A 27022-nucleotide genomic window follows, 5' to 3' on the forward strand; every position below is an offset into this window, starting at 1 on the left:
AATATCTTGCATATTACCACAAATCTAGTCTTAAAGAAATTACTAGAAGGAAAACTCTAACCCAAAAAATTTAGCTACACCCATGAAAACATAGGCAACAGATAATGTCACACCAGCAAAGCCCAAAAAAGGGAAACACATAAACACTACCACTAAAAATAACAGGAATTAAAAATAACTGGTCATTAATATCTCTTGATACCAATGGACTCAAGTCACAGGCTAACAGAGTGAATATGAAAACAGGATCTATTCTTCTGTTAAATCAAGTGGGTGTAACTATCCTTATATCTAACAAATAGATTTCAAACTAAAATCAATCAAAAGAGATGGAGAAGGACACTTTATACTCATCACAGGAAAAATCCATCAAGATGATGTTTCAATCCTGAACATCTATGCCCCAAATACAACAGCACCCACATATGTTAAAGAAACATTACTAACGTTTAAATCCCATACACTAATAATAGGCAACTTCAACACCTGAATCTCACCAATGAACAGGTCTGCCAGACAGAAACTTAACAGAGAAATAAAAGTAATAACAGATATCATGACTCAAATGGACTTAACAGACATCTATAGAATATTTCACTTAAATACAAAAGAATATACCTTATCAGTACTTCATGGAATTCTCTCTAAAATTGACCACATACTTGATAACAAAGCAAACTTCAGAAGACAGAAAAAAATGGAATAACCTCCTGTATCTTATCAGATCACTATGGCTTAAAGTTAGAATTCAACAACAACACTAATTGCAGAAAGCTTATAAAGTCATGGAAATTGAACAATGCTCAATATAACCGTAACTGGGTCAAGGAAGAAATAAAGAAAGAAATTAAAGACTTCCTAGAATTCAATGAAGATGAATGCACAACATACTCACACCTATGAGACACGATGAAAGCAGTGCTAAGAGGAAAGCTCATAACACTAAGTGCCCACATAAAGAACATGGAGAAATCTCAAGCTAGTGACTTAACAGCTCACCTGAAAACTCTTGAACAAAAAGAAGCAAATTCACCCAGGAGTACATGACAGGAAATAACCAAATTGAGTACTGAAATAAATAAATAGAAACAAAGAATACAATACAAAGAAACAAAGAGCTGATTCTTTGAGAAAATCAAAAGATAAACTAACCCTTATCCAAACTATCCAAAGGGCCGAGAAAGAATATCCAAATTAAAGACATCAGAAATGAAAAGGGGGATATAACAACAGAAATCCAGAGAATAATTAGGTCATACTTTGAAAACCTGTACTCCACAAAATTGGAAAATCTAAAAGAAATGGATATTTTTCTGAGTAGGTACCATATACCAAAATTAAACCAAGACCAGATAAACAATTTAAATAGGCCTATCACGCCTAAGGAAATAGAGGCAGTCATCAAAATTTTCTAACAAAAAAAAAAAAACAAAAACAAAAACAAAAACAAACAAAAAAATCTTAGGGCCATATGGTTTCAGAATTCTACCTACCGAAATTTTAAAGAAGAACTAATACCTATACTCCTCAAATTGTTTCAAACAATAGAAATAGAAGGAACATTGCCAAACTCTTTTTACTAGGCTACAATTACTCTGATACTCAAACCACACAAGGGCTCAACTAATCAAGAAAATTACAGACTGATCTCATAAACATTGATGCAAAAATACTCAATAAAATGCTTGTAAATCAAATACAAGAACATATTTAAAAAAAGCCAAAAACAAAAAAAATCTACCATAATCAAGTTGGCTTCATCCCAGAGAGTCAGGGATGATTCAACATACAAAAATCTGTCAATGCAATCAACCATAAAAATAAACTGAAAGAAAAAAAAACACATAATCATCTCCTTAGAGGCTGAAAAATCCTTAGACAAAATCCAACAAAGGTCCTGTAGAGATCAGGAATACAAGGAACATATCTAAACATAATAAAAGCAACATAGAGCAAGCCAGCAGCCAATATCAAATTAAATGGAGAGAAACTCAAAGCTATTTCACTAAAATCAGGAACAAGACAAGGCTGTCCACTCTCCATATCTATTCAATATAATACCTGAAGTTCTAGCTAGAGCAATAAGACAACAAAAGTAAATCAAGGGGATACAAATTGAAAATGAAGAAGTCAAACTTTCACTATTTGTAGATGAAATGATAGTACACATAAGTGATCCCAAAAATTCTATTAGGGGACTCCTACAGCTGATAAACACCTTCAGTAATGCCACTGGACCCAAGATTAACTCAAAAAAGAAAAAGAACAAAAGGAAAGAAAGAAATCAGAAATCCTCTTATATTCAAATGAAAATTGTACTGAGAAAAAATAAGAGATGTATCACCCTTTAAAATAGCCACAAATAACATAAAATATCTTGGGGTAACACTAACCAAAGAAGTGAAAGAGCTGTATGAAAAGAATTTTAAGCCTTTGAAGAAAAAAACTGAAGACGATATCAGAAAATGGAAAGATCTCCCATGCTCCTGGATAGGTATGATCAGCATAATAAAGATGGCAATCTTACCAAAAGCAATATACAGATTCAATGCAATTCCCATCAAAATTCCAACACAAATTTTCACAGACCTTGAAAGAACAATTATCAACTTCATATGGAAAAACAAAAAACCTAGGATAATCAAAACAATCCTGTACAATAATGGAACTTCTGGAGGCATCACCATTCTTGACATCAAACTCTATTATAAGGCTACAGTAATAAACACAGCTTGGTCTTGGCATAAAAACAGACAGGAGAACCAATGGAGTCAAATCGAAGACCCTTGATGGAGGACTCTCATTGGTTAATAAAGAAACTGCCTTGGCTTTTTGATAGGGCAGGATTTAGGTGGGCGGAGTAGGCAAAACAGGATGCTGGGAGTGAGGCAGACGCCTTGGGCAATCATCATGCCTCTCGTCTCTGGGTCAGTCGCCATGAAGCCAGCCACCAGGTCAGACATGCTGAATCTTTCTCGGTAAGACACCACTCGTGGTGTTACACAGATTATTCGATATGGGTTAGTCAAGATGTGAGTAAGAGGCTAAAACTAATGGGCCAGGCAGTGTTTAAATGAATACAGTTTGTGTGTTGTTATTTCGGGGCAGAAACTAGCCAGGCAGCCGAGAGCCAGGTGGCGGGAAGCGGCCTGCAGCTCCATACTACAGAAGACCCTGATATTAATCCATACACCTATGAACATCTGATTTTTGACAAAGAAGCTAAAGTTATATAATGAAAAAAGAAAGCATCTTTAACAAATGGTGCTGGCATAATTGAATGTCAACATGTAGAAGAATGAAAATAGATCCATATCTATCACGCTGCACAAAACTCAAGTCCAAATGGATCAAAGACCTCAACATAAATCTAGCCACACTTAACCTCATAGAAGAGAATGAGGAAAGTAGCTGTAAATGCATGGGCACAGGAGACCACTTCCTAAATATAACACCAGAAGCACAGACACTAGGAGCAACAACTAATAAATGGGACCTCTTGAAACTGAGAAGCTTCTGTAAGGCAAAGAACATGGTCAACAAGACAAAACGACAGCCTACAGAATGGGAAAAGATCTTCACCAGCCCCACATTCAACAGAGGACTGATTTCCAAAATACATAAGGAACTTAAGGAACTAGACATCAAAATACTAAACAATCCAATTAAAAATGGGGTACAGATTTAAACAGAGAATTTTTAACAGAAGAATCTAAAATGTCCAGAAGACACTTAAGGAAATATTCAACATCCTTAGCCATCAGGAAAATGCAAATCAAAACAACTCTGAGATTCCATCTTACACCAGACAGAATGGCTAAATCAAAAGCACTGATGATAGCGTATGCTAGAGAGGATTTAGAGTAAGGGAAACACTCCTCCATGGCTGGTAGGAATGCAGACTTGTACATCCACTGTGGAAATCAGTATGGCAATTTCTCAGATAATTTGGAATCAATCTACTTTAAGACCCAGCAATACTACTCTTGGGCATATACCCAAAGGATGATCAATTTATACTACACAGACATTTGTTCGGCTATGTTCACAACTATGTTGTTTGTAAAAGCCAGAACCTGGAAACAAGCTAGATGCCCCTCAACTGAAGAATGGATTTTTAAAACATGTGGTACATTTATACAATGGAATACTTACTTAGCAGCAAAAAATAATTACATTTTGAAATTTGCAGGCAAATGGATGGAACTAGAAAAAAAAAAACCCATCTTGACTGAGGGAACCCAGACTAAAAAGACAAAGACGGCATTTACTCATTCATAAGTGACTATTAGATGTGAAGCAAAGGATAAACAGCCTGTAGTTCATGACCCCAGAGAAGCTAGGGAACAAGGAGAACCCTAAAAGAGACATAACATGAATTGCCCTTGGAAGGGAAATTAGACAAGATCTCCTGAGAAAATCAGGAGCATGGTTGTGGGAGGGTGGAAGAGGAGAGGGAGGGAAGAAGGGAAGGTGGTAGAGAACATGAGGGAATAGGATAGTTGAGATGGGGGAAGGGCAGACAGGAAGAGCAAGGAATGGGGCTATCAAGAAACCTGGCACTAGGAAAATTCCCAGGAATCCACAAGGATGACCGCAGCTAAGACCCTAAGCAAAAGTGGAGAGAGTGCCTGAACTGGCCTTCCCCTGTAATCAGATATGTGACCACTTTAACTGTCATCATAGAACCTTCATTCAGTAAATGATGGAAGCAGATGCAGAGATCCACAGCTAAGCACTGGGCTGAGCTCCCAGAGTCTAGTCGAAGAGAGGGAGAAGGGAGAATATGAGCAAAGGGGTCAAGACCATGATGGGGAAACCACAGAGACAGCTGACCTGGACTAGAGGGACTGGCTGGACTGGTAGCAGGGAACCTGCATAGGATCAAACTAGGCCCTCTGAATGTCGGGGACAGTTGTGTGGCTTAGGCAGTCTGTGGGGTCACTGGCAGTGGGACCGGGATTTATTCCTAGAGCTTGAACTGACTTTTTGGAGCCCATTCTCTTTGGAGGGATACCTTCCTTAGCCTAGATATAGGGGGAGTACCTTGGTCCTGCCTCAACGTTATGTGCCAGATGTTGTTAACTCCCCATGGGAAGCCTTATCTCTCTGAGGAGTGGAATGGGGGGGATTGGGAGGAGTAGGAAGAGGGGAGGGAGTGGGAACTAGGATTGATATGCAAAATGAGAAAAGATTGTTTTAAAAAATTAAAAATATGTAAGAAATAGTGTGTCCTTATGAGGATATGTGCATTGTGTAGGGGTGTTCATAGAATCTAAATAAAGGAGTTGGATCCCAAAGATGTCCTCTCTTGTTTTCTAAAGCTTCAGGGGCTTCTCCTTTCTTTTACTCTCTAAAGCTATTGCCAGTGTGGTAGTCTGAATGCAACTGACCCCCATAATCTCAGGGAGTAGCACTATTAGAAGGTGTGGCTTTATTGTAGTGGCATGGCCTTGTTACATGAAGTGTGTCACTGTGAGAGCTGGCTTTGAGGTTTCCTATGCTCAAGAAACTGCCCAGCATCTCGGTCTTCTGCCTGTAAGCTGCCGTGCTCCCTATCGTCATGATAACAGGCTGAACCTCTGAAACTGTAAGCAAGCCACCCAATCAAATGTTTTCGTTACAAGAGTTGCCGGGGTCGCGGCCTGTGTCTCTTCCCAGCAATAGGAACCCTAAGACAGCAGTCAATTTTTGCAAAAGGCATAACATAAGGGTCAGGGGTTACTTTCCACACAGAGAGTTAACCCAGTACTGTGTCTGCCTCCGTAACACACTAGTATTTAATCAGCTGTCTCTTGAATACAGTTGCTGGGGTTATTTTATAAACAGAAGGCTTCCGATGTGACAGAGGCTCAGAGCCAGTGACGTAAACAACACTTTGAATCCAATGTGACCTAAATGTGAAGAAGCACAGAGGAGCAGAAGAGAGCAACCAAGGTCACTCGCTGTCTTGCATCTTGGTAAACACAGCTCTGCTCACCAAATGCTCCTCAGCAAAGGAAGGTGGAAACTGGCTTACATTTGATGGTGGGACCGGGAATTCTTTGGGTTGGATTTCTCTAGCTAACATGGATACCCCGTCTCTTCTGTGACTCATGCCCTCTCTGGTTGCCAATTCCCTCATGTCTATTCTCCTTTGAAGCTGCCCTCCCTTCTGCCACGGTGTGCCTTCCTTTCTTGGTCTTCTAGAGTGATGTTTAGACTATGGCTGCGTTTTCCACTTCCTCTTCCTTCATCTTACGGTAATAAAAGCTGAGTTCTTCTCTTAACCCCGGGGGGGGGGGGGGGGGGATATCAACAGTTTACCAAGGGCTTAAAAAAGTCTTATAGATCAATTTACATTTTTATTTTAATAGCTGGTTGTGACTCACAATTGTCCTTCATTTTTGTCTGGGACTCTTGAAGAACTTAATTTACTAAAATCCTTTGTCCCTCTGCTCCACTTCCCTGGGAAACAGGGTGCATCAGAAAGATAGTACAATAGTACATTCACAGAAAGCGTTCAGAGAAATGCCCGCCTACTGAATGTATCATGTATTTGGCCAAGGAAAAGAGCTCATCAGCAAACGAGTAAAAAAAAAAAAAAGTAGAGAAAGATTTGAGGAGTGTGGGTAAGAAATTCCTTAATATATCCACACAACAAAATGTTGAGAAGAGAAACCGAAAACACAGAACCCTGTTACAGACAAAGACCAATAATTCACAGCACTCCAAATGATGGACGATGGGTAGTGAGCCTGTCTGCATTCACGGTTTGAAAACAGCCTTTGTCAGTGCCTATGTTTGGAGATCCTACGCCATCTGCTGGTCATTCTGGGAAAATGATGCCCGACAGCTTGGATCCACCACCACCGCTGCCGCCACCATTGCAGACTCCACACCTTGGAGGATTCCAAGAGCGTGCACGGGGCTTTCGGGAAAAGCTACGTAACCGTGGTCTCCAGGGACAAAGAGGTCTGTGTCAGCTTTGGGTCGCATGTGTCAAGCTTGCCCGGGGCAAGTATCAAATGAACCGGTTGACGTAAAGGGAAATGTGGAACCCGCTGGCACTGACCAGGAACAGAGAACTTTGCAAATCTCTGCTGGGCCAGGTATCCGCTGCAGCACTTGGCTTCAAACTTCACTTTGACCTTGAGGCCACCTCATTTCTTTACCGGTCACCGTCATGAGCATTTTCAGATTTCCCAGAGGTGAAGCAAATCACAACCCAGAGATCTCAAGAACTTGTACAGGGTCACCCCATTGCCCGTGGGGGACTGTGTTAGTTCACTTGGGGTGCCAAAACAACACACACACTAGTGATTTCAAAGAACTGAAGCTATTTCCTCCTGTTCTAGAGACTGTCAGCACAAGATTAAGATGCTGCAGGGTTGGCCTTTATTCTTAACTTGTAGGTGATTTCCTCCTGCCCATAATCCACTGCCCCCACATCCACCCCTGTGGTACTTTCTCTGTGTGTACACACAGAACTCTATGATCTCTTTATTTCTTGTTTGTTTTTGGAGACAGTGTCATATATTCCAAGGTGACCTTGAATGTCTGCTGGAGTCACAGGATTATCGGTTGGTGCTGCCTGTTTAGCTTCTATTGTCTCCCCCTGGTTTAAATTTCCTTTGGACTTCAGTGTGGGCACATTAGGATTGGGCCTAAAGGCCTTTCAACTTAATTACCACTTTAAAAGGCCATTTCTCCAAATATACTCACATTCAGAGGAGAAATGATTAGGGTTTTATTCTACTTGATGCTGTAGGATATTTATTTGTTTACACTGTGAGAAGATGTGCCACCAGATTGGTTTAATAAGAAGCTGGATGTCCAATAGCTAGTCAGGAGAGAACAGGTGGGACTTCTGGAGAGAGGGAGAGGACTCCATATGAAGCTAGGTGCCCAAGAGAGGCCAGTGAGACACAGAGGAAGTCAGACATACAGAATGAAAGAGAGGTAAAAAGCCACATGACAGAACATAAATTAATAGGTTCAGGCTAATTTAAGTTATAAGAGTTAGTTGGGAATAAGCCTAAGCTAAAGGCCAAGCTTTCATCATAATAAATCTCCGTGTCACAACTGGGGGACTGACTGGCTGCCCCCCAATAAAGTCTAACAAGAAAACTTGCTACAATTTGAGACAGGCGCTCACTATATAGGTCTGGCTGGCTTCAGATCTACAAAGCTCTATCTGCCTCTGCCTCTCTAAAGGTGTGCACAATCACACTGACTGGATTAGAATTTCAATGCAAGAATTTGCGAAAAGGGAACATACTTTAGTGACTTCCATAGGGACCCTATAGGCTTCAACCACAGGCCTCCTGTCTCAGTGCTGTCTCAGAGTTCCAGTGATCATTTGGTCCTCAGTGTTAGGCAAAATTCACCTGTATTTGATATTATTGTGAGCTTTATGGGTTTGAATTCCAGGATTCTTCAGTCTAAACTACGTCAAAAGTTCAGTGTAAGTGGGCTCTGTATGTTTGTGGCTTCCTTCCAAAATGATGAACCACAGTGAACAGAATCTCATGTCCAAAATTCATCTGAGAATTGTGGATTAGCTTCCCACTGAGGAAAACTACCTCCGGCAGTAGGAAGACACTCCCAGTCTTCCCCAGGTTTGAGCTGCTGATTAGTAGGATCCACTAGACAGCACACATCCCTGTGTGGTTAGTCAGGTAGGACAGCCTCTTGGGGTGCTGGTACTCAAGGGGAGAGCCTACGATTACTCTGGTGAAATGACAGTCATGTGATTTGCTGACATTTGGGAGCAGGTTCCTGGCCAGGGTCACATTTCTCTTTTCAGTTGATGTGTAGGCACAGGGATGTAGGATCATACCTGTAATACTCCCATGACCAGAAAGAACTGGGAAACTAACATAGCTACTCATTTAAGTGATATTCTCACTACCAGCCAGGAGACCTTGCCTTTGGGCTCATGCTATCTTCACTACAACAAACAGAGAGGCCGGGATTCTTGGGCAGCCAGACTGAGGAAGCAGCAAAGTCTAGCGCTATTGTGGGTTAACAGCTACAACCAGGGTGAGCTGACCAGATCCAGGCTACTGACTTAGTCATGGGCTCCAAGGGGACACCAAGGAACAGGGCACAGGCACCATCTCTGCCCATACCAGTGCTCACACTACACAGGCTGAAGCCCAGCAGTCCCCACAGACTCTTGGTTCTTGGAAGCTCTGTCAGGCTGCCTCACTTAGCTTCCCTGAGGGCTAATGTAGGACCCAGCCATGACAAACTCAATAGCAGCCTGAGTCTCAGTAGTTTTCCCCAAGGCAATACCTCATTCCAAGAAAGACCACAAACTGCGAGTACCCCAACACCAAACAGGAACAGACCATCCAAAGGGAATTCTTAACGTTCCAACACACACCTGCCAACACATACCCATTGTTTTTCACCAGGACACCCCTAGACAAATGTCAGCCAATCAGGGGTGCTGAACCTTAGAAATCCCTCACTCCCACCTTTGCCACTACAAAAACCAAACTGTAATTGATGTCAGGGCTCTCTGACCACTCCAATACAATTGGACACATGGAGAACCCAAGTTTGCAAACTTGTGTAAGAGTAAAGGCTCTTTGCTTTTACATACTGTAAGTCCCAAGTCCTGGTCTCTGGCCTCTATCTTTGGAGGCCCCATCCCTGTACCCGCCAAGCCTTGACCACTCCCCAGAGGAGAGTCAAGACTAGCTGCCAAAATCTTGACCACTCCCCCAGTCTACTTAAACTGCTCCCCTGAAGGTCCCCTCATGGTCTCTTTCCTCTCCCCTTGGTGGTTGCCTTCTCGGCTTCCTGGTTCCCCCTTGGGGCCACCCAAGAGTGCAGGAATCCCATTAAACCTGGATATTTTTTAATTTGGCTTGTTGTGATTCGGTTTGATTGGGATTTTTGCATCGGCAGAGACCTCGCATTAGGAAAAATTCCTAACACATACAGGACTAGATCTCCTAGTTGGTTTTGGGAGGAACTCCATGATCTAGGCATAACACTGTCTTATATAAGACAAAAAGTGTCTTAGATGGTGTTCCCCTGCTCCCCTTTGAGAGGCTGTCCATAAGAATCATATTCAATCATTTGCAAAAGGCACCTTTTACTCAGAGGAAAGGACTTTTATCCTGAGTCTGAAGTAGTCCCTTAGAACAGCTGCCTACACAGGTTTGCAGTGGCATGGTCTTCACTCTGCTCTAGAAATGGTCATGCTAATTTTTATTGAAAGACTGTCCACAGGGCCAAGGCTAGAGTACTCACCTAGGGCTCTATACCTGCCTCTTCCTGGCACTCTTTCCATTCCTCTTGACATTGCAAAGCTTATCAAATGAATAAATAAATGGCGGTAAGCTGCAAACTTACCAAAAGTATGAGGAAAATGGAATGGGAACATGAACATATAATACATGGAAAGGAGAGTTTGTGAGTCTAGATATTTTAAAGAGATACCACATTGGTTTAAGGGTTTTTGTTGTTGTTGTTCTTTTGTTTTGTTTTAGTCAAACATGGTAGCTCACATTTATAATCCCAACACTCTTGGAGACTGAGGCAGGAGGATTGCAAAGTGTCAGTCTGAAGCCAGCCTGGGCTCCAGAGTGAAATCTTGTCTAACTCTACCATACCCTCACTCCCACCCCACATCCCAGCCAGAATCCCTGCCAGAGAGTATTCCCATATATCCTAGTCATAGCCTCTCCTGGCTTTGAACTCTCAACACTCTTGCCTTAGCTTTCCAAGTGCTGGGAATCGCAGGTGTGCAGCACCATGGCCAGCCCACAGAATTCCTTGTTTCCTGCTGAATGCAGGTGGCTCGGTTGAGACTAGGAAGAACTGCCTAAGAAGGGGCCTCTTGTTCTGTCCATGGTGGCCATTATCATGAGTCTTCGGCAGGAAGGAGGAGCACAGTTGTTGTTTGCCTGTCAAACTCCTGAATGGGCTCATGACTATTATCTGAAACCGTGCTCTCCAAACTCAGAACCAGATGAGAGTACCTGTCCATGTGACTGGCCACGTGACTGGCCACGTGACTGCCCAAAGCTTTCACTAGCCGAATGGCAGTCACCACCCAGAACTCAAGAATGAAACAGATGCTTGTAAACAGAACTTTTAGAAGAATGAATACATTAGTTTCTGCAGCCTGCATCATATACCCACATGTGCATATATCCACATATATATATACACACAATCTGCATATATACCCACATATACATCTCTCTATATATACACACATATATATATGTATGTATGTTTATACAACCTGCTTATATGCCCACATGTGCATAGACACATATACTTTATCTGTCACTCACTGGGGCTCAGGACAAGGAACATCATCTCATTGAAGATCCCTGCTTAACTGTAAATCAAGCCTAATTCTGTCCCAAGGGAGTATTGGAGGCTGTGGCATGGAACTCAAGACTCACGGACACCAAAGAAGAACTAATTCCTGAAGGACCAGCTTCCAGTCCCTAGCACAGAGCACAGCAGCTTGTTTACTGCTTAAACAGCCAAATGCACGGGCCGTAACAGGATCACCATGGGTGTGCGTCATAAAGAAAACACACAGCGACGTTGACTCAGAGTGCTTGTCGTGGTATCAAATCAGAGTGAGTATTTATGGAATAATGCAAACATTTTGGCGAAGTGTCCCAGGATCCTTTGGAATTCCTCTTGGAACCCACAGCTTGTCAACAGTATACTTTACAAGTTTTGTGTTTGTTTGTTTTTGTAATTTTCCAAGTCTAGAATTTTACTGTTGTATATTTATAATAAAGTCAAGATAAATGTGTGTGTGTGTGTGTGTGTGTGTGCTTGTGTTCATGCAAATGTATTCATTTGAGTGCACGTGTCTGTGCTTGTGTGGGAGGCCAGAAGACAACCATGGCTGTCAATCTTCGGATGTCATCCATTTTGTTTGAGGCAGTCTCTTACTGCTTTGAAACTTGTCAATTAAGGTAGGTTTGCCAGCCAGTAAAGCCTCAGGCATTCAGCTGTTTCTGCTTCTCTAGTGCTGAGATTCTAGGATCACATGGGTTCACTGTGCTCAGGATTGTTTTTGCACGGGTTCTGGAATTTAAACTCAGATTTTCATGCATGCAGGACAAGAACTGAGCTATCTCCATAGCCTAAAGTGTGTGTGTGTGTGTGTGTGTGTGTGTGTGTTCAAACTTCTCCTACGAGTGGGGCTAGGTATTTGAACCTATAGTTCCAGTATCAGGGAAGCAAAGAAGAGTAGATTATGAGTTCAAGGCCAGCCTGAACTGTCTCAGGAAACCAACCAAATCAGCCAACCAACCAACCAGTCAACTAACCAAACCAACTAATCAACCAACCACCACCACCACCAATGAAACAATAACATAACCCCTACCTGTGGGATGAAGTCACCTCTTACCTGTGAACTAGTGTGTTCTTGAGGCCCCCTACTAGGCCTCGGGCAATGGTCTTCACTCTTGGGGTGAGGATAGCCTGGGAGACATGGAAGGCCCCACGTGGGGCTCGCTCACTCAGGGTGGTCTCCAAGAAGAGGATCAGTTTCTGCACACTTGTGGTATTTGCCCAGGGTGCTGGAATTTTCTTTCCTGGCCACAGGAATGGGTATTGCTTGTAGAAGGGACAGTGGTAGAAAATGAGAACCTGAAATGTTCAGAGCAGATAAAGGACAGCAACATATAAAAGCTGAATACTTGAATGGGGGTGGGGATGGGGGGTTGGGGAGGGAGGTGGACAAACATGCGCAGAAGTAAAGGAATTGTTCTTGTAAACTGAAATAAAAAAATAAAGTCACATCTCTGTGCAAGATTTTATGGAGCTGGATGAGAGATTATAACCTCATGATTGTGGGAAGCTAGAATGCTGAAGTTTGGAGTCTAGTTGTCTAGTGCTCGCCTTGATTCTTTTGGTAGCGATTCACTGCTCACATGGGTACCAGACTGCCATCCTTCTGACCAGTGGGCTAAAACCTTTGGCCTGTATTCATAGCAGACCACCAACTTCCAAGAGCAAAAACGTCCACTGACTGCATCTGAGACCTATAGTAGCTTCTTCCACCGTAACCCACCCATTTGTGGTACCTACCAATGTTGATTAATACATTGCCTTATAACTTTCTTTACTTCCGAGCCTAATCAAATCACATGTGGCCATTTCCACAATGGACATGTTGTTCCTGACCACCTGAGTCTGTGTTCTAAGACCTTTCCAATTTGGTTCACAAATAAACTATTTCTTATTCTCTTTGAGATGAGAGCTGTGTTTTGCACAGGTCATTTTTTTTTCTTTTTATTATGTATTTATTTATTTTTACATGGCAGAGGGATGGGGTGGCGACTTTTGGGAATTAGTTCTCACCTTCAACTAGGACCTAGGAATTTAACTTAGGTCATCCATGTTGGTGGTATGCCTTACCCACTGAGCCATCTCAATGGTCCTATTGATTATTTTTTAAAAAATAGAGAAGCAAAGATTTACTGAGAACTTGCTGTCTAATTCAATGACTTCCTTTTTGTCTAAGCACATGGGAAAAGCACAGGCCACCTTCTCAGTTTGTCTCGGATAAATTCACAAAACAGACAAGATTATAAAGGAAACTGACATAATATAAAGGAATTATACCTACTCATATGACAAATATATCTGTAGGGAATTAATGCAGAGCCTCACGATAAATGCATTAAATTATTTTGATAGAGTCTGATAATCTCCATTAACTATGAGTTAGTGATAAGCATGAATGTATTTTAAGACAATCTGCAGAGAACCTGACATGGCCATATCACTGAGGATAACTGGCAGGCAGGGCCAGCCCTGCGGAAGTAGGATATTACCGCCAGCATGCATGACTGGTGGCCATGTGGACACTTCAGCTCAAGGTGAGTAAAAGTGAACCTGTAGTTTTTTGTTGTGGTTGTTTGTTTGCTTTAACCAGCCAGACACACACTCATTAAATTCCATCCCATACTCCCTAGGAAGTCTCTAGATCCTGAACTGAAATCACGTGTACCAGAAATCATGTCTTCTGTGCTCATGGAATTGACACTTAGCTCTTGGAGTTTAGATAAACACTGTGAACTCATTTGTGAGTGAATAGATTTTCAATCGTGTGCCCTGGCTGTGATGAAATTGCCCTTCCCAGGGGAGGACACCGATGTGCCACTAGCATCAGGGAAGACTTTACAGAGGCCATGAGCCTCCAGCGGGGCCACTCGAGATGGTGGTAATTTTGAAAATAATTAGCCAGCTATATCCATAGCATTAATTAGTTTCTGGGAGGCAGCTGGGGGACAGACTTGCTCTTCTGATTGTTCCAATTGTGAGTTCTGCTATGTGGCTTTCTAGAAGAGCTGCATTTTTCCCCTTAGGGGCACGGGTGAGCTCTTCCCAGAGGAATGCCCAGCTCATGTTTACAGTAGACTGTAATCTTCAGAGTAGTTCTGCAAGCACCCAGGAGCAGGGATTCCATCTGCTCCTCTCACTTCCAGGTGTTCAGGTGATGGTGACAGTGACTGACCTTTTGAAGGCCCGGAGCTAGGGAGTGTCAGGCAGGGGGCTGCCAGAGGAGTAATGTCTACCCTCCTGGATCTTAATGGTTCTGAGTAACGCTGAGCAGCCTGCTGACTGTGGTGTTAATGAGGTTAATCACAGGCTCACTGTAAGCAGATTGCTGGGGAGAGCCAAAGATTTTCCTCCTGGCATTGTAACTAGCTGGTTTGGAAGGCTGAAGCCCACAAGGAAAGCTGCCCTGGACAATGGGCTAGGGGCAGGGGGTAGGCAGGAGGCTGGGCAGCCCTGGGACAGGCCCAGCAGGTGGTACCCAGGACATCCGCCCCTGGGCCTACATAGGTGACTAGAGGGCAGTAACAACTTTACTCTGCAGCAGAAAATGTGTTTTCAGTACCAATGACACAAAAGGGGCTTTTTATCCTTCCCTCTTTGGAGGGTGGGGTGTGCTTCTTGGGAAGTCTGATCTGACGGTTGCTTGCTGGGATTCTCTCCTGACAGTGGGAGGCTAACAAGCCAGCACCAAGGCTAAGGTTACAGAACACAGGTGTAGGGGCACTCAGGGAGCTTAAGAGCATCACTCCCCATCTCCCTCCCCATCTCCCTCTCCACCTCCCCCCTCATCTCCCTTCCCGCCTCCCTCCCCACCTCCCCCCATCTCCTTCCCAACCTCGCTCCCCACCTTCCTCCCCACTTCCCCCTATCTCCCTTCCAGCCTCCCTCCTCATCTCCCCCATCTCCCTCCTCCCCTCCCCCCTCATCTCCCTCCCTTCCTCTCTCTCCACCTCCCTCCCCATCTCCCTGTGCTGTTTTTCTTTGAAACCTCTCCCCTACAGCTCAGTAGCAGTTCATGTTCAAGTTTTTCTCTTGAGACTAAGACGGAAAATCTCATTTCCTTTAAGAACAGTCCATTGGGTAACCTCTTCTCACTGCGGAGGTTGCTTTACTGGGAGCCTCTGGGTTGCAGGTTCACAGTGTACTTTTCCACACACCAAAAACCCCTCTCTTCATACCATACGGAACATCAGATGCTATCTTATCCTGCAACTGCATATTGATCATTTTTGTTTATTATTATCACAGATTGATAAATTATGTTTATTATTATTATTATTATTATTATTATTATTGTCTGCAGGTGTGTGCGTACCATAGCACACACATGGACATCAGAATGTAACTTTCAGGAGTTGGTTCTCTCCTTCGAATATGAGATCCAGGGGTTGAACTTGGGTCATGAGGTTTTCATAACAGGTGCTTTTAACCCTTGAACCATCTTACTGTTCTTTTTGTTTAGGATTTTTGAGACAAGTCTCACTAGGTAGCCCTATCCCACCTGGAGCTTGCTGCGGAGCATGAGCTCAGAGCAATCGTCTTGCCTCAGCCCAGGTGCTGAGGGTACAGGTGTGCACCACCACGTCCAGCTTGATTGCTTTGCACTTCCCTAGAATTATGTATTTCTTCCCTTCTCATTAAGATCCCCAATGCTCCTAAACTGTAGGCTAAATCCTCTAGTTCACCCTGCCCTTAAAACCTTATCTACTAAAGTATGCAGACAGAACCTGTGAGCTGGGGCATGATTACATGTGGAGTAAATGAAATGAGACGGCTGGTAGAGTCCCTTCTGATATTAAATTCCAGTAATAAAACATGGGGGGGGGGAGTGAGCAGGACAGCTCATTATGTAATGAATATTTAAAGCCTGACCACAAGTGTGACAGAGCCCAGCATGGGGCCAGTGACTGGTGGCTCTCTTTGAGTGCTCTTGTTTCCTGTTAAAAAGAGACATGGCAGGAGAAACAGGGATGGTGGGGGGGGGAGGCACAGAATTTGATGGTGACCTTGTCCCTTTTTCTGATCTATCATTCCACTCCCTTTTCCCCATAACTTTAAGACTATTTGTAGTGGATACTGCAGCTAAATCAGCATGTGTGTGTGTGTGTACATGTGTGTGTGTGTACATGTGTGTGTTTATGTGCATGCACGTGTGTGTGTGCGCGTGCGTGTGTGTCATGCATATGTACTTGTTAGTGTGGGTATGTGCATACAGGTGCACATGCTTGAGTGTGCACACATGTGGAGGCTAGAGTTTGAGGTTGGGTTTCTTTCCTTGATAGCCTTTCACCTTTTTTATGTAGAGGTCAAAGGACAAAATTCAGGGTTCATTTTCCTATTTCCACCTGTAAGTCCTGGGCTCGAACTCATGCTGTCGGGGTTGGAAGCAAGTTCCTTTATGTGTGGGATCCTCTTTCGTTTCTCTCTTTCTTTCTCTCTTTCTTTCTTTCTTTCTTTCTTTCTTTTTTTTTTTTTTTTTTTTTTTTTAGAACAGAGAGTCTCTTGGTGAATCTAAAGCTCTGACAGACCAATGACTTTCAGGGACCTGCCTGTTCATATCTGCCAACCGTCCAGTATATCCTCTGTGTACCAAATTATACAATGTTACCTGACCTCAATTTAACCTTATCTGAACTCCACATTCAAATGCCATCCTCTGTTTCTCAATGGGAACAGTCTGGGACCCTTTGAGAACAGGTTCTTAATGAAAAGAAAGTGTTTTTGTTTCACAATACAAGAAAGCAGTTGTGAAAATCAAGGCCTCTGGCAAATCCTCAGAGAGTAGCAGGAGCTTTGGGAATATTGGAGAGGAGCCAGCCAGTGAAGAAGTCCTGAGCCACACCACCCACAGTGCTTCCTGGGCACGTTGCTTCACTCTCCATTCCTCAATTTTCCCATCTATAAAATGGGGGTGGGGTGTAAAGTACCCATCTCAGGGTTTGGGATTAAGCTCAGTGTTTGCATAGCAAGCACAAGGCCCTGGGCCTGGACTTCAGCTTCCAGTGGGGATAGGGGTGAGGGATACAAAACAGCAAATGCCTATTTCATAGTGTTGAGAAGAACAAACAAGCTAATCTAGTACATTCTGGTGTATTAATAAACTGGGTTGGTATTCCAAGAGTTCCGGGTACGACTGGGCTGCAACATAGTGAGACTTCACGACAAATAAACAAATAAATAAACAAAATTAAACCCGTGAGTCTGAACAGTATTAAAGATAGGTGTGGCAGGACAAATGTTTATGAACAAATGGCTGAGCTCATTTCCAACACGAAACTTCTTTGAGTTAAATGGTTTTTTTAAATTTATGTATTTATTTGTGTGTGTGAGTGTGTCCATGTGTTTGTGAGTGTATATACATGTGAGCCTGTGTGTGTGTGCATGTATGTGTGATTGTGAGTGTATATACATGTGAGCCTGTGTGTATGTGTCTGTGAGTGTATATACATGTGAGCCTGTGTGTGTGTGCATGTGAGTGTATATACATGTGAGCTTGTGTGTGTGTGTGCATGTGTGTGTGATTGTGAGTGTATATACATGTGAGCCTTGCATGCACATTGAGGCCAGAGGAGAACACCAGAGTCGTCTGTCACTCACTCTTCACTTGTTCCTTTGAGACAGTCTCTCCCTGAAACCGAGACTCACATTTTCTTGGCTTAGCTGGAAGCTCACATGCCCTAGTGACCCACCTGAACCACCCCCTACGCAGCTGGAGGTAAAGTCATTTGTGGGGGGACATGTGGCTTCTTATGCTGGTGTTGGGATCAGAACACCTGTCCTTATGATTAGAAAGCAAGTGCTTTTTGCTGCTCAGTCATCTCTCTATCCCTTCCAAAATACTTCCAAGTTGTTCTTAGGGCCAGGGATGGGGCTGTACCATGGCAGAGCTGCTGGCCTAGCATGTATAAAGACCTGAGGTCCTTCTCCAACGTTTGAAAGAAAGGGAGCAACTCTGAATGGATGTGTGCTTTTTGTTTTTCTCAGAGAAAGTTTAAATCATTTTTTTGAAGCTCTTATTTGCTGCTACCACGCTTTGGGATCAGAATGGAACGCATCTGGGGCCCATCATTTAACTGAGTGGTCCTCAGGGGTGTAGGCTTGGAACCTCATCTTTACTGGGGGCACATGTATAGGATATTAAGCCCTTAGAGTAGACAGAATAATGCTCTACTGAACAACTGGCTTACTTCGCAGTTTTGTCTTGGGCTGATAATAGCCAAGCATTACAAGGAAATTTAGATGCCAAGTAGAGTGCAGAGAAACTTTATTTGGCAGCTGTGGTTGTTTGAATGAGGATGCCCCCCAATAGGCTCATTGGGTCCCCAGTTGGTGGAAACATTTGTCTCAGCTCAAGAGGTTTCGGAGGGAAACGATATGGCCAACTAGGCTAGAGCCCCAGTTTGGGTATTTTAGTAAAGAATGTGGCTGCTGTTTGTCCTTGTCCTATGAATTTTCCTGAGGCTAAACAGAAGTCAATGAAATCATTTCCTTGGCAGGGGAGATTTCAAGACAGCTTAATATTGACTCTGTGTGGTTATCATGCTAATATGGTAATCATTCTTCTACAGGTCTACAATGGAAAAGAGCAGCTGGCGCAAAGAGAAATAGAAAATACAGTTTAGAGAGGAAAAAGGGCACCAAGAAATTTACTGTTGGAGCCAAGACTTGTGCTGACAGAGATGAGAGGATTAAAGAGAGGCCTGATCTAAAGTGGAGTAAAGGGAGGGGTGCCTTCAGGGTGCAACCTCACCCAGATAAGCTTTCAACTTGTGTAAAAGGAAGCTTCTGCTCCAAAATAGCAGCAGCAGATCAAAGCTGCTACAAACACGATTCCAGGGTGCCAAGTTGGTAGTCAGACTTGGCGCTGTTATCTCTGTGGTTCTGGCTTTAGAGTCAAGAAAGATGTCAGCGAAAGGGGCTAGGAAATCTTCCTCCATGTTGAAGGAGAGCCACTGACACTGGCACCAGGTGAGGAACTCCCTGAATGGGGGCCCTGAGAGGTTGAAGCTGTGGAAGTGGAGCAGGAATTGTGTTAGAGACACAAAAGTGTGAGAGGTGCCAGAGTCATGGGATATCTGCCAAAGAGAGCTGCATGCAGGCAGTGGAACCACCTCAAGAGAGTCAAGTATTCTGCAAGCAGCAAAGCCGGAAGGGCAGAACCATGTCGGTCCTTGACATTGGACATGAAGCTGCAGGAGTCGGTAGTGTTTTATGCTGGGTTTTAGCCTTGCTTTAGTTCAGTATTTCTTCACTACGCCTGCCTCCTTTCCTCCCTTTGGGAATACTTCATGTAGGTTCTGTGCCGTTGGATGTTGAAAGCATGTAATTTGCCTTGTACTTTTGATTTTTACAGGGGTTATAGTTAAGACATCGCCTTGGGTGGCAGAAGAGACCTCAGACTTTTAAAGTTTTGAGACTGTGAAAGACTACGGGGTTGTTGAATTCAGATCAAATGCATTTTGCAGTATGATATGGCTACAAGTCTACGAGGACCAGGGAGGGGGATATGGTGGTCAAAGTAAGAATGACCAATGTAGGCTCCTATATTTGCATTCTCGGTCACAGTTGGTAGAAATATTAGGGACAGATTAGGATGTGTGGACTTGTTGGAGGAAGTGTTCACTAAAGGTTGGCTTCCAGGTTTAAGAAGATTTGTATCAGTCTCAGTGCTTTCTCTCTCTGTGTCATGATTGTGGGTCAAGATGGGAGCTCTTAGCTGTTGCTTTGCTTTGCTGTCATGGACGCTAATCCTTTGAATCCATGAGCCAAATTAAATGCTTTCTTCCATCAGTTGCCTTGGTCATGGTGTTTTATCACAGCAAGGAAAAAGTAACAAAGACATCAAACATTAATTCCATTTCTACCAGGCCCACTAAATCTCTTGTAGCTATCCCAGAGTCCAGGTACTATTCTACACATGCTCAGTACTTCCACTAATCTATTTTTCCAACCCCTAAGCCTTGGGTTGAACGATTTTGCAGGTGGCAACCTAAAAAGAGTAAAGAGTTAAGTTCTTGCTCTCAGAAGCACACCACTCCTCCGCTCTTACCTGGCACTTCTTCTCCCACAGGCTTTGCAGCGTCATGCTCTCTACACTGCAGACTGGGCACAGCTTGCTCCCAAAGGCCTCCTGGATCCGCAGAACCAGGCATTTGTGGTGGGCCTCATCCATGGCGTAGAAGTGGTTGAAATCCAGGAAGATGATCTCTTGAGGGTGCTGAGTGAGGAACGCATCAATCTCCGTCAGTCCATCCCAAACCTTGATGCCAAAGAGCCCATGGATGAAGTAGATCTCCTGGTCAGTATCCCCTGGCTTGGAGGACACACGCAGGTCAAAGTAGCGGATCCCAGCCTCCAGTTGCTCCCGGAAGGTCAGGTTCTGAGTTACAGACCATTTCTTCATTAGCTTCTTTACCAAGGAGATCCGGGCGAGGCGTTTGACAGCTTGGGTTTGGTCAGGCCCCACTGGGGACTTTTCATCTACCCAGTAACTGAATGAATCATGGGAGCCTGAATAAAGCAATCAAGGGAGAAAACCAGAGTTGAGACTATTTAGCTGATAAGACGACAACAGATAAGAAACAAGAGCGCAAATACATTATAAATAAGCACTTACAAAAACTTTCTGGCCTGCTGGGAATGAAATAAACAAAAATGAAAGTAATGCAGTCTTATTAGCAGCTCATTAAGCCTAGGGTAATACCATAATTCTCACATATTGCTAGTGTAAGGTAAATTAATAACTTTTTAGAAAGCTCTTTAGAAATATGCTTAGAAATCAGAGCTTTAAAATATTCATTGCATTTTGATCTAGTAATTTCATTTCAGGGAAGCTACTCTGCAGGAAATAAACTCAAACCTTTGGAAGAAACAAAGATGGCAGCCAGAGGCTATGACAATAGATGAACAGGAGGAGGCTTAAGTGTCTCTCATAGGATGTTTGTCCCTGGTATTCATTCTGTTGAAGTGTGGAAGGGTATAGGAACACTGTGCTGAGCTCAGGAATTTTGGGGCAGGCATATCAGTAAAGAATAATAATCATTCCTGATGCCATCATAATAAAAGTCTGTAAAGACCAGGACTGGAATAACACGTTTCAGCACAGTTAAAGTTGTCTATAGCAACCCACAGCCACCACTATGCCAAATGGAGAGCAGCTCTTATTCTGAAATCTTAGCTGGTCCACTGTAACTGAGAAGGAAATAAAAGGTATAGGAGTATGAAAGGGAGAAACCAAAACAACCTTATCTGCAGATGATGTCATTTTGTTCATAAAACACCCTAACGGTTCTGCCAGAAAATTCTTAGACTGATAGAGTTTTTTCTCAGCAGAATGGCAGTATATAGTATTAACAGATAATATTAATGCCAATAACAAATATCTTGAGAAAGAAATAGGGAAACAAGAATACTTACAGTAGCCTCAAAACAAACAAGGACACAAGCACCCTTAAAGTAAACCTGATGAAGGAAGTAAGGGATCTCACACTGAAAAATATAAAATGCTGAAAAACTGAAGAAAATACCAGACAACAAAATACCCTTTCATGCTCACGGATTGGCAGAATCACGAGATGACAGACAGCTCTCAAGTAGTGAAGTGCAAACGGCCAATAAGCAGAAAAACGTTTAAGCTTACTAGCCATCGGAGAAAAGCAAGTTAGAAATACATCGCAATTCCATAGCATTCCAGTCTGAATGACAGCCACTGAGAAAACAGCAACAGAGGCTGGAAAAGTGTAAAGACATCTTAGAACCTTTGTGTGCCTTTATTGTAGCAATGTTTGGTACAGCCATGACGGAATTTAGAAAGAAGTTTCTCAAAAAACTCAAAACACATCTACCATACAACCCAGTTCCACCATATACCCAAAGGTCCTTAAGTCAACACACAACAGAAACACGTCACAGTGTTCACTGCAGCACTGTACACAACCATCGTGAAGCTGACCTAGGTGCCCAACAGCAGAAGAATGGTGAGATGACACGTGGTGAACATGCCAGCTTCCAGCCGTAAAGAAGAATGAACTTATGTCGTCTGCAGGAAAACAAGTCCCGCTAGAGATATTCACAGTAAGGGAATTAAGCCACTCTCCGAAACACACTCAGCACGCTCTCTCCCGTTTGTGGTTCCTATGTCTTAATTCAACACATGAAATGTGCATACAGGACATGAGAGCAGAAACAAAACTGAATCGGAGGACAAAAGAGACTAATGTGGGGAGGGCTGAGAAAGGGGGGATAAGGAGGCACGGAGTGTGTGCTCAGTGTAGGATATATACTTGTATGAAAATGCCTGTATCGAACGGTACCGTGAGCAATGAATACATAATGGAGTTCACCAAAACAGAAAATCTCTAGGACCTTTCTCAAATACACAGTACATTATTGTTTTGTATAATCACCTCAAATATTTTGATGGAACTAGTAAAATAGGCTCTCCCTTCCTATTTGTTTAAAATATAGTACATGAAATATAAAGGAATATATCTGTAAGCAGTGTGTGCATACCTTTGACTATACAATGCCATTATATAAAAGGAAGGTGTACTTAATCTTACACTAACTTGTGTACTACTGGAGCCATAATTTTGATCTTCTATAATCTGATTTTCCTTAAAAACTTAATTTATTCCAATTTATCTTAATTTCAAAACAAAATAACCTTAAAAATAATTGCACTCACTAGCCCTTGGGTTTAACCAGAAGGCACCAGGACTAGGGCATAAAAACAGAACATAACACCTACAAATATACAGCATGTACGCATGTGTGTGTGTTGGGATGGAGAAGGGGCACATTTGCTTATTTGTGCATAGAGGCCAGAACCTTGAAACAGACTCCCACTGAATCTGGAACCAAGGCTGAGGACCAGCAAGGCCCTGCAATCCTCTGGCCGCAGGCCGCAGGCCCTCACTCTAACTATGGGAACCTGGTCCTTCACTATCACACCTGGATGCTTTTATTCATACTACTGCATTGTCATTAGCTCTCTATTGGACTGAATTCTAAAGCAACTGTTTCACACATACATATGTACACACATACACACATACATGGATATAATAAAATAACAAGAGACAGTTGGTCACATTATTTCCTTCTTCTGAGAAGTATCATCCTCTACAGACGTTATCCCATTGTCTCAGAAGTAAGTGTGAACAAAAGAAAAGCAGGGCAGAAATGATGCTTTATTTGTCTGTAGCATCCAGAGCATGGAAGAGATTCAGTCAAATACTAAGGAACAGTATATATATTTGTTAACCTTTCAATGAACCGAATTTCACAAGTGAGAAAATTACCAGCATATTTCAGGTGAAAGAGAAGCTATTACTAACAGGAATGTGGGGCGAGTCCCCCTGGGCCTTCTGCATTGGATCCTGTAGCTAATGAGGCTCACTGAGTTCTGCTTAATGCTCTGCTTCCTTTGGCTGTACAGAAACAGGGAATTTTTATACCTCCTTACTGAGAGATTTATTACAAATCCCTTAGATATAATGGTGAACAGCTAGTTCTGTCTTCCTTCTAAATTGCATTAATGAGCCAGCTGTTTGGGACACAGCATATAACAGAGTGCAAGGCACACAGTCAACTTAGTTCTTGCCCGGGCACCAGGGAATAGCTGTTAGCCAAGCACGGAGGACAGGCAAATCTCCTCTGGAGTGTGCTTGCTGGTGCTGAGCCCAGTTTTAGCTCCGCAGGGAGATGTGCTAACAACCTCCAATGTTTTGCTCAGCTGAGAACTGTGCAGAAATGTGACAGCCATGGGACCCAAGGGGCCATTTCTCATTGCACAGGACACACACCATTCCCAGTCCACTCCACCGAAGAAAGAGAAGCCCACCCCACAGGAGTGAGAGCGAGCAGAACAGCCAGTCTCCCTTTGACTCTGTCTTCCTTTCAATCTCCCAACCATCCAAACATCCAGGGTTCCATCCCCCACCCCACCTGTTGTCTGCAGGGTGTGTTGTTGGTGTAGACGACCCAATGCTCCTCAGGGATTGTCTTACTTTATCACATAAGTCAAAAGCAATCATCATCCAATCAGACACCTTTTCAATTTTTTTTTTTTTGCCCTTTTTACTTATGCCCCGCCCGAAAACTTTTGTTAACATAGAGTGGATAGGATAACAGTGAAAACAGTGTTAAGTGTTTGTATCTGGTTGGGTAAAAGGGACGGGATGATGGGGAGGAAAGACTTTAAATCCAGTCCCAAACGCCAAGTCTCTGTGACTGGATTATTTATTGGCAGAAGTTCTGGAGTACTTTGTAGGGGATGGGGAGGTGGGGGGATGGGGGAGCTAACAAATACTTCCTGAGGGTGACATCAACAGTAAGTTTTAGAAATAAGTCAGTCATTGTGTGTTCAGACCACCAGGTGGCGCCTTCCCCGGGAAGCCGGAACCGTAGAACTCACACCTGTAATCCCAGTACCCAGGAGGCAGAGGCAGGAGGATGCCATGAGTTTTATGTAACCTGGACTACATAATGCATAGCAAGAACTGTGGATATATGAGTCCCTCCTTCGTGGTCTGTCCTCCCAGGACTAATTTTAGCCCTTACAGAGGAAAGAGGTGGGGCTGGAGAGATGATTCAGTTAGGAAGCGCTCTTTCTGCTCTTGCAGAGAGTCAGAGTTCAGTTCCCAGCACCCACATGGTGGCTCACAACCACCTGCAGCTCTAGTTCCGAGGAAGGAGATATCATCTTCTGACCTCCATGGACTCCTGCAGACACACACACACACACACACACACACACACACACACACACACACATTCATGCAAGCTAACAGAAATATACATAAAAATAAAAATATATAAGTCATTTTTAAAAGATGAAGATTTTTTCTCCTAGTTCTAGAAAGGTAGTTGTCTGCTATCTCTTTAGTTTTATAGTTACTTTATATTAATTTCTTCTTTTTTTATAACACCACATCACTTTATGTTTCTTTTTCCTCTTGATGTATGTGAAACCCTGGAACATACATGTGTTGGGAGCATAGCACGGAGGTCCTTGTGCCCACAGATCAACAAAGAAACCAGGATGTTAAGCACATAGGACTGTCTTTCCAATGGGAAAGATGAAAACCTGCTTTTCCATCCAGAAAGCTGAGAAGAGGGAGTGATAAACGGCCGGGTGATCTGTGTTACCTGTCGGTCCAGGCCATACCAAGCTCTTACAACCAAGACTGGACGTGACTAGTAATCTAAATAACCTGATAGCCAGACGCTCCCCGCAAGCTCCCTCCCACAACAAGGACTAGATGTAATTAATAGCCCAAATGTTTTCCATGCTATCTGTTGACCGAGACCAGGCCAGTCCCTTAGGCCCTTAAGTTAGTACAGCTAGTGTATCTTCAGAACCCATCTTCTTGGAAGAAATGACATATACTATGAGTTGAGTTTCAGTGCAATTACAGTTCATTGTGCAACAGGGGTTGCCTTATACAAGGGAACTTCTTTTTCCCCCAAATTATACTGGTCTTAAATACATTGGGAATTAACCACCTGTTATTAAACTCCCGGAAGTATGATCCTGATTGATGACGTCAGTCTGCATGGGGTTTTTATTCTTATCTCTTCGAGTGGTTTGAATCCCTTTATGATACCTTCAGGAACCCCTTCATATATGGAATGATAGTTTATAAAGGTAAACAGTGATTCTCAGTTTGGGTCATATAGCAGAATCTCAGGGCTTTAAAAAAATAGCAGCGCCAGAATTCCACTCCATAAACACCAACTCAGAATCTCTTTGATGTGGGGGTCAAAAATCCCCAAAATGATGCTGTTGAATTCCCAGGTCTGGCATTCACTGCCACAAATGTAAGATTAAACTTGCCTAACATTTTTAGGTTGTTCCAAGAAAGCTTTCAAATTTTGAAGCACTATTCTGGTGGTGAGGTGTTCTCATACCTAGGGTACCTAGGGATACCTGTTTTTTTTTTTTTTTTTTTTTTTTTTTTGTCACTGACCCATGAAGGTCCCCTTTGACCAACTGAATAGTTACAGCTTATTAGGGGAGAGAAGGATATCAGGAGGCCTTGCATTCACTATTGTGCTTTCTAGGGGTGACTGGATAGGTGGTTTAAGATTGGTTATGGCCTGTGTAAGTTCAGAACAGAGACAATGGAGCAGCCAAATCACAAAGGAAGAAAGGGTGGAATGGGGGAAAGTTTGGCCGTGTGTTTCTTCAGACTCATGGTTACTCCCTCTTGGACAGCATTGCTGGACAGGATCATCTAAGAGGCCAGGAAGAAGAAAATGAGCTGGCCATGTGAATTCCTGGGACAGGCAGTGTGTTCCTTATCTGGAACACAAATCTCTGCTCCCTTCTTTCTGCTGATTGTTTCCTGGGGATTCAAGGTGAGCACGCCGCAGCGTTTATTTAAAGCACTGTCATTACCTAGTCCTCACAGATTGGGGGAGTAGTCATTTTCTGAGCTCAGTTGAAGGGAATTTAAAGCAAATTTCCTGAGAACCCAATTTCTAAATAACACAAAAATAATTCAGACAACACAGTCTGCCATGAGACATCCCATTGTACCACAGTGGCACTTCAGAACAAAGTGACATTCCTTATAGACACAGAAGCAAGAATGGAGGAAGAGGAAGAGGAAGCTGTGAGGATGATGAATTTCATCCTCACATGGTGTAGGAGGTCCTTCTGTCTATGTGTTGCTTTCATTGGTTAATGAGT

At 43.1% G+C, this 27022-nt stretch overlaps 1 protein-coding gene and 1 long non-coding RNA gene across 2 annotated transcripts in view; one reads left to right on the plus strand and one right to left on the minus strand.

Annotated features, from left to right (window-relative positions):
• Nucleotides 1-26682, plus strand: part of LOC119825712 — a 42497-nt gene extending 15815 nt beyond the window's left edge. Inside the window, exons 2-3 of the long non-coding RNA XR_005287252.1 lie at nt 20396-25520; nt 26546-26682. This is a non-coding gene — a long non-coding RNA (uncharacterized LOC119825712). The remainder of the gene's footprint in view (nt 1-20395; nt 25521-26545) is intronic.
• Plcxd2 (phosphatidylinositol specific phospholipase C X domain containing 2) overlaps nt 1-27022 on the minus strand; it is a 58929-nt gene that overhangs the window by 3905 nt on the left and 28002 nt on the right. The window contains exons 2-3 of the mRNA XM_038346771.1: nt 20375-20835; nt 12386-12627 (exon numbers count right to left, since the gene is read on the minus strand). Of these exons, the coding sequence (XP_038202699.1) occupies nt 12386-12627; nt 20375-20835 (703 nt within the window). The remainder of the gene's footprint in view (nt 1-12385; nt 12628-20374; nt 20836-27022) is intronic.

The sequence above is a fragment of the Arvicola amphibius genome, chromosome 10 (assembly GCF_903992535.2).
Source record: "Arvicola amphibius chromosome 10, mArvAmp1.2, whole genome shotgun sequence".
Lineage (NCBI taxonomy): Eukaryota > Metazoa > Chordata > Mammalia > Rodentia > Cricetidae > Arvicola > Arvicola amphibius.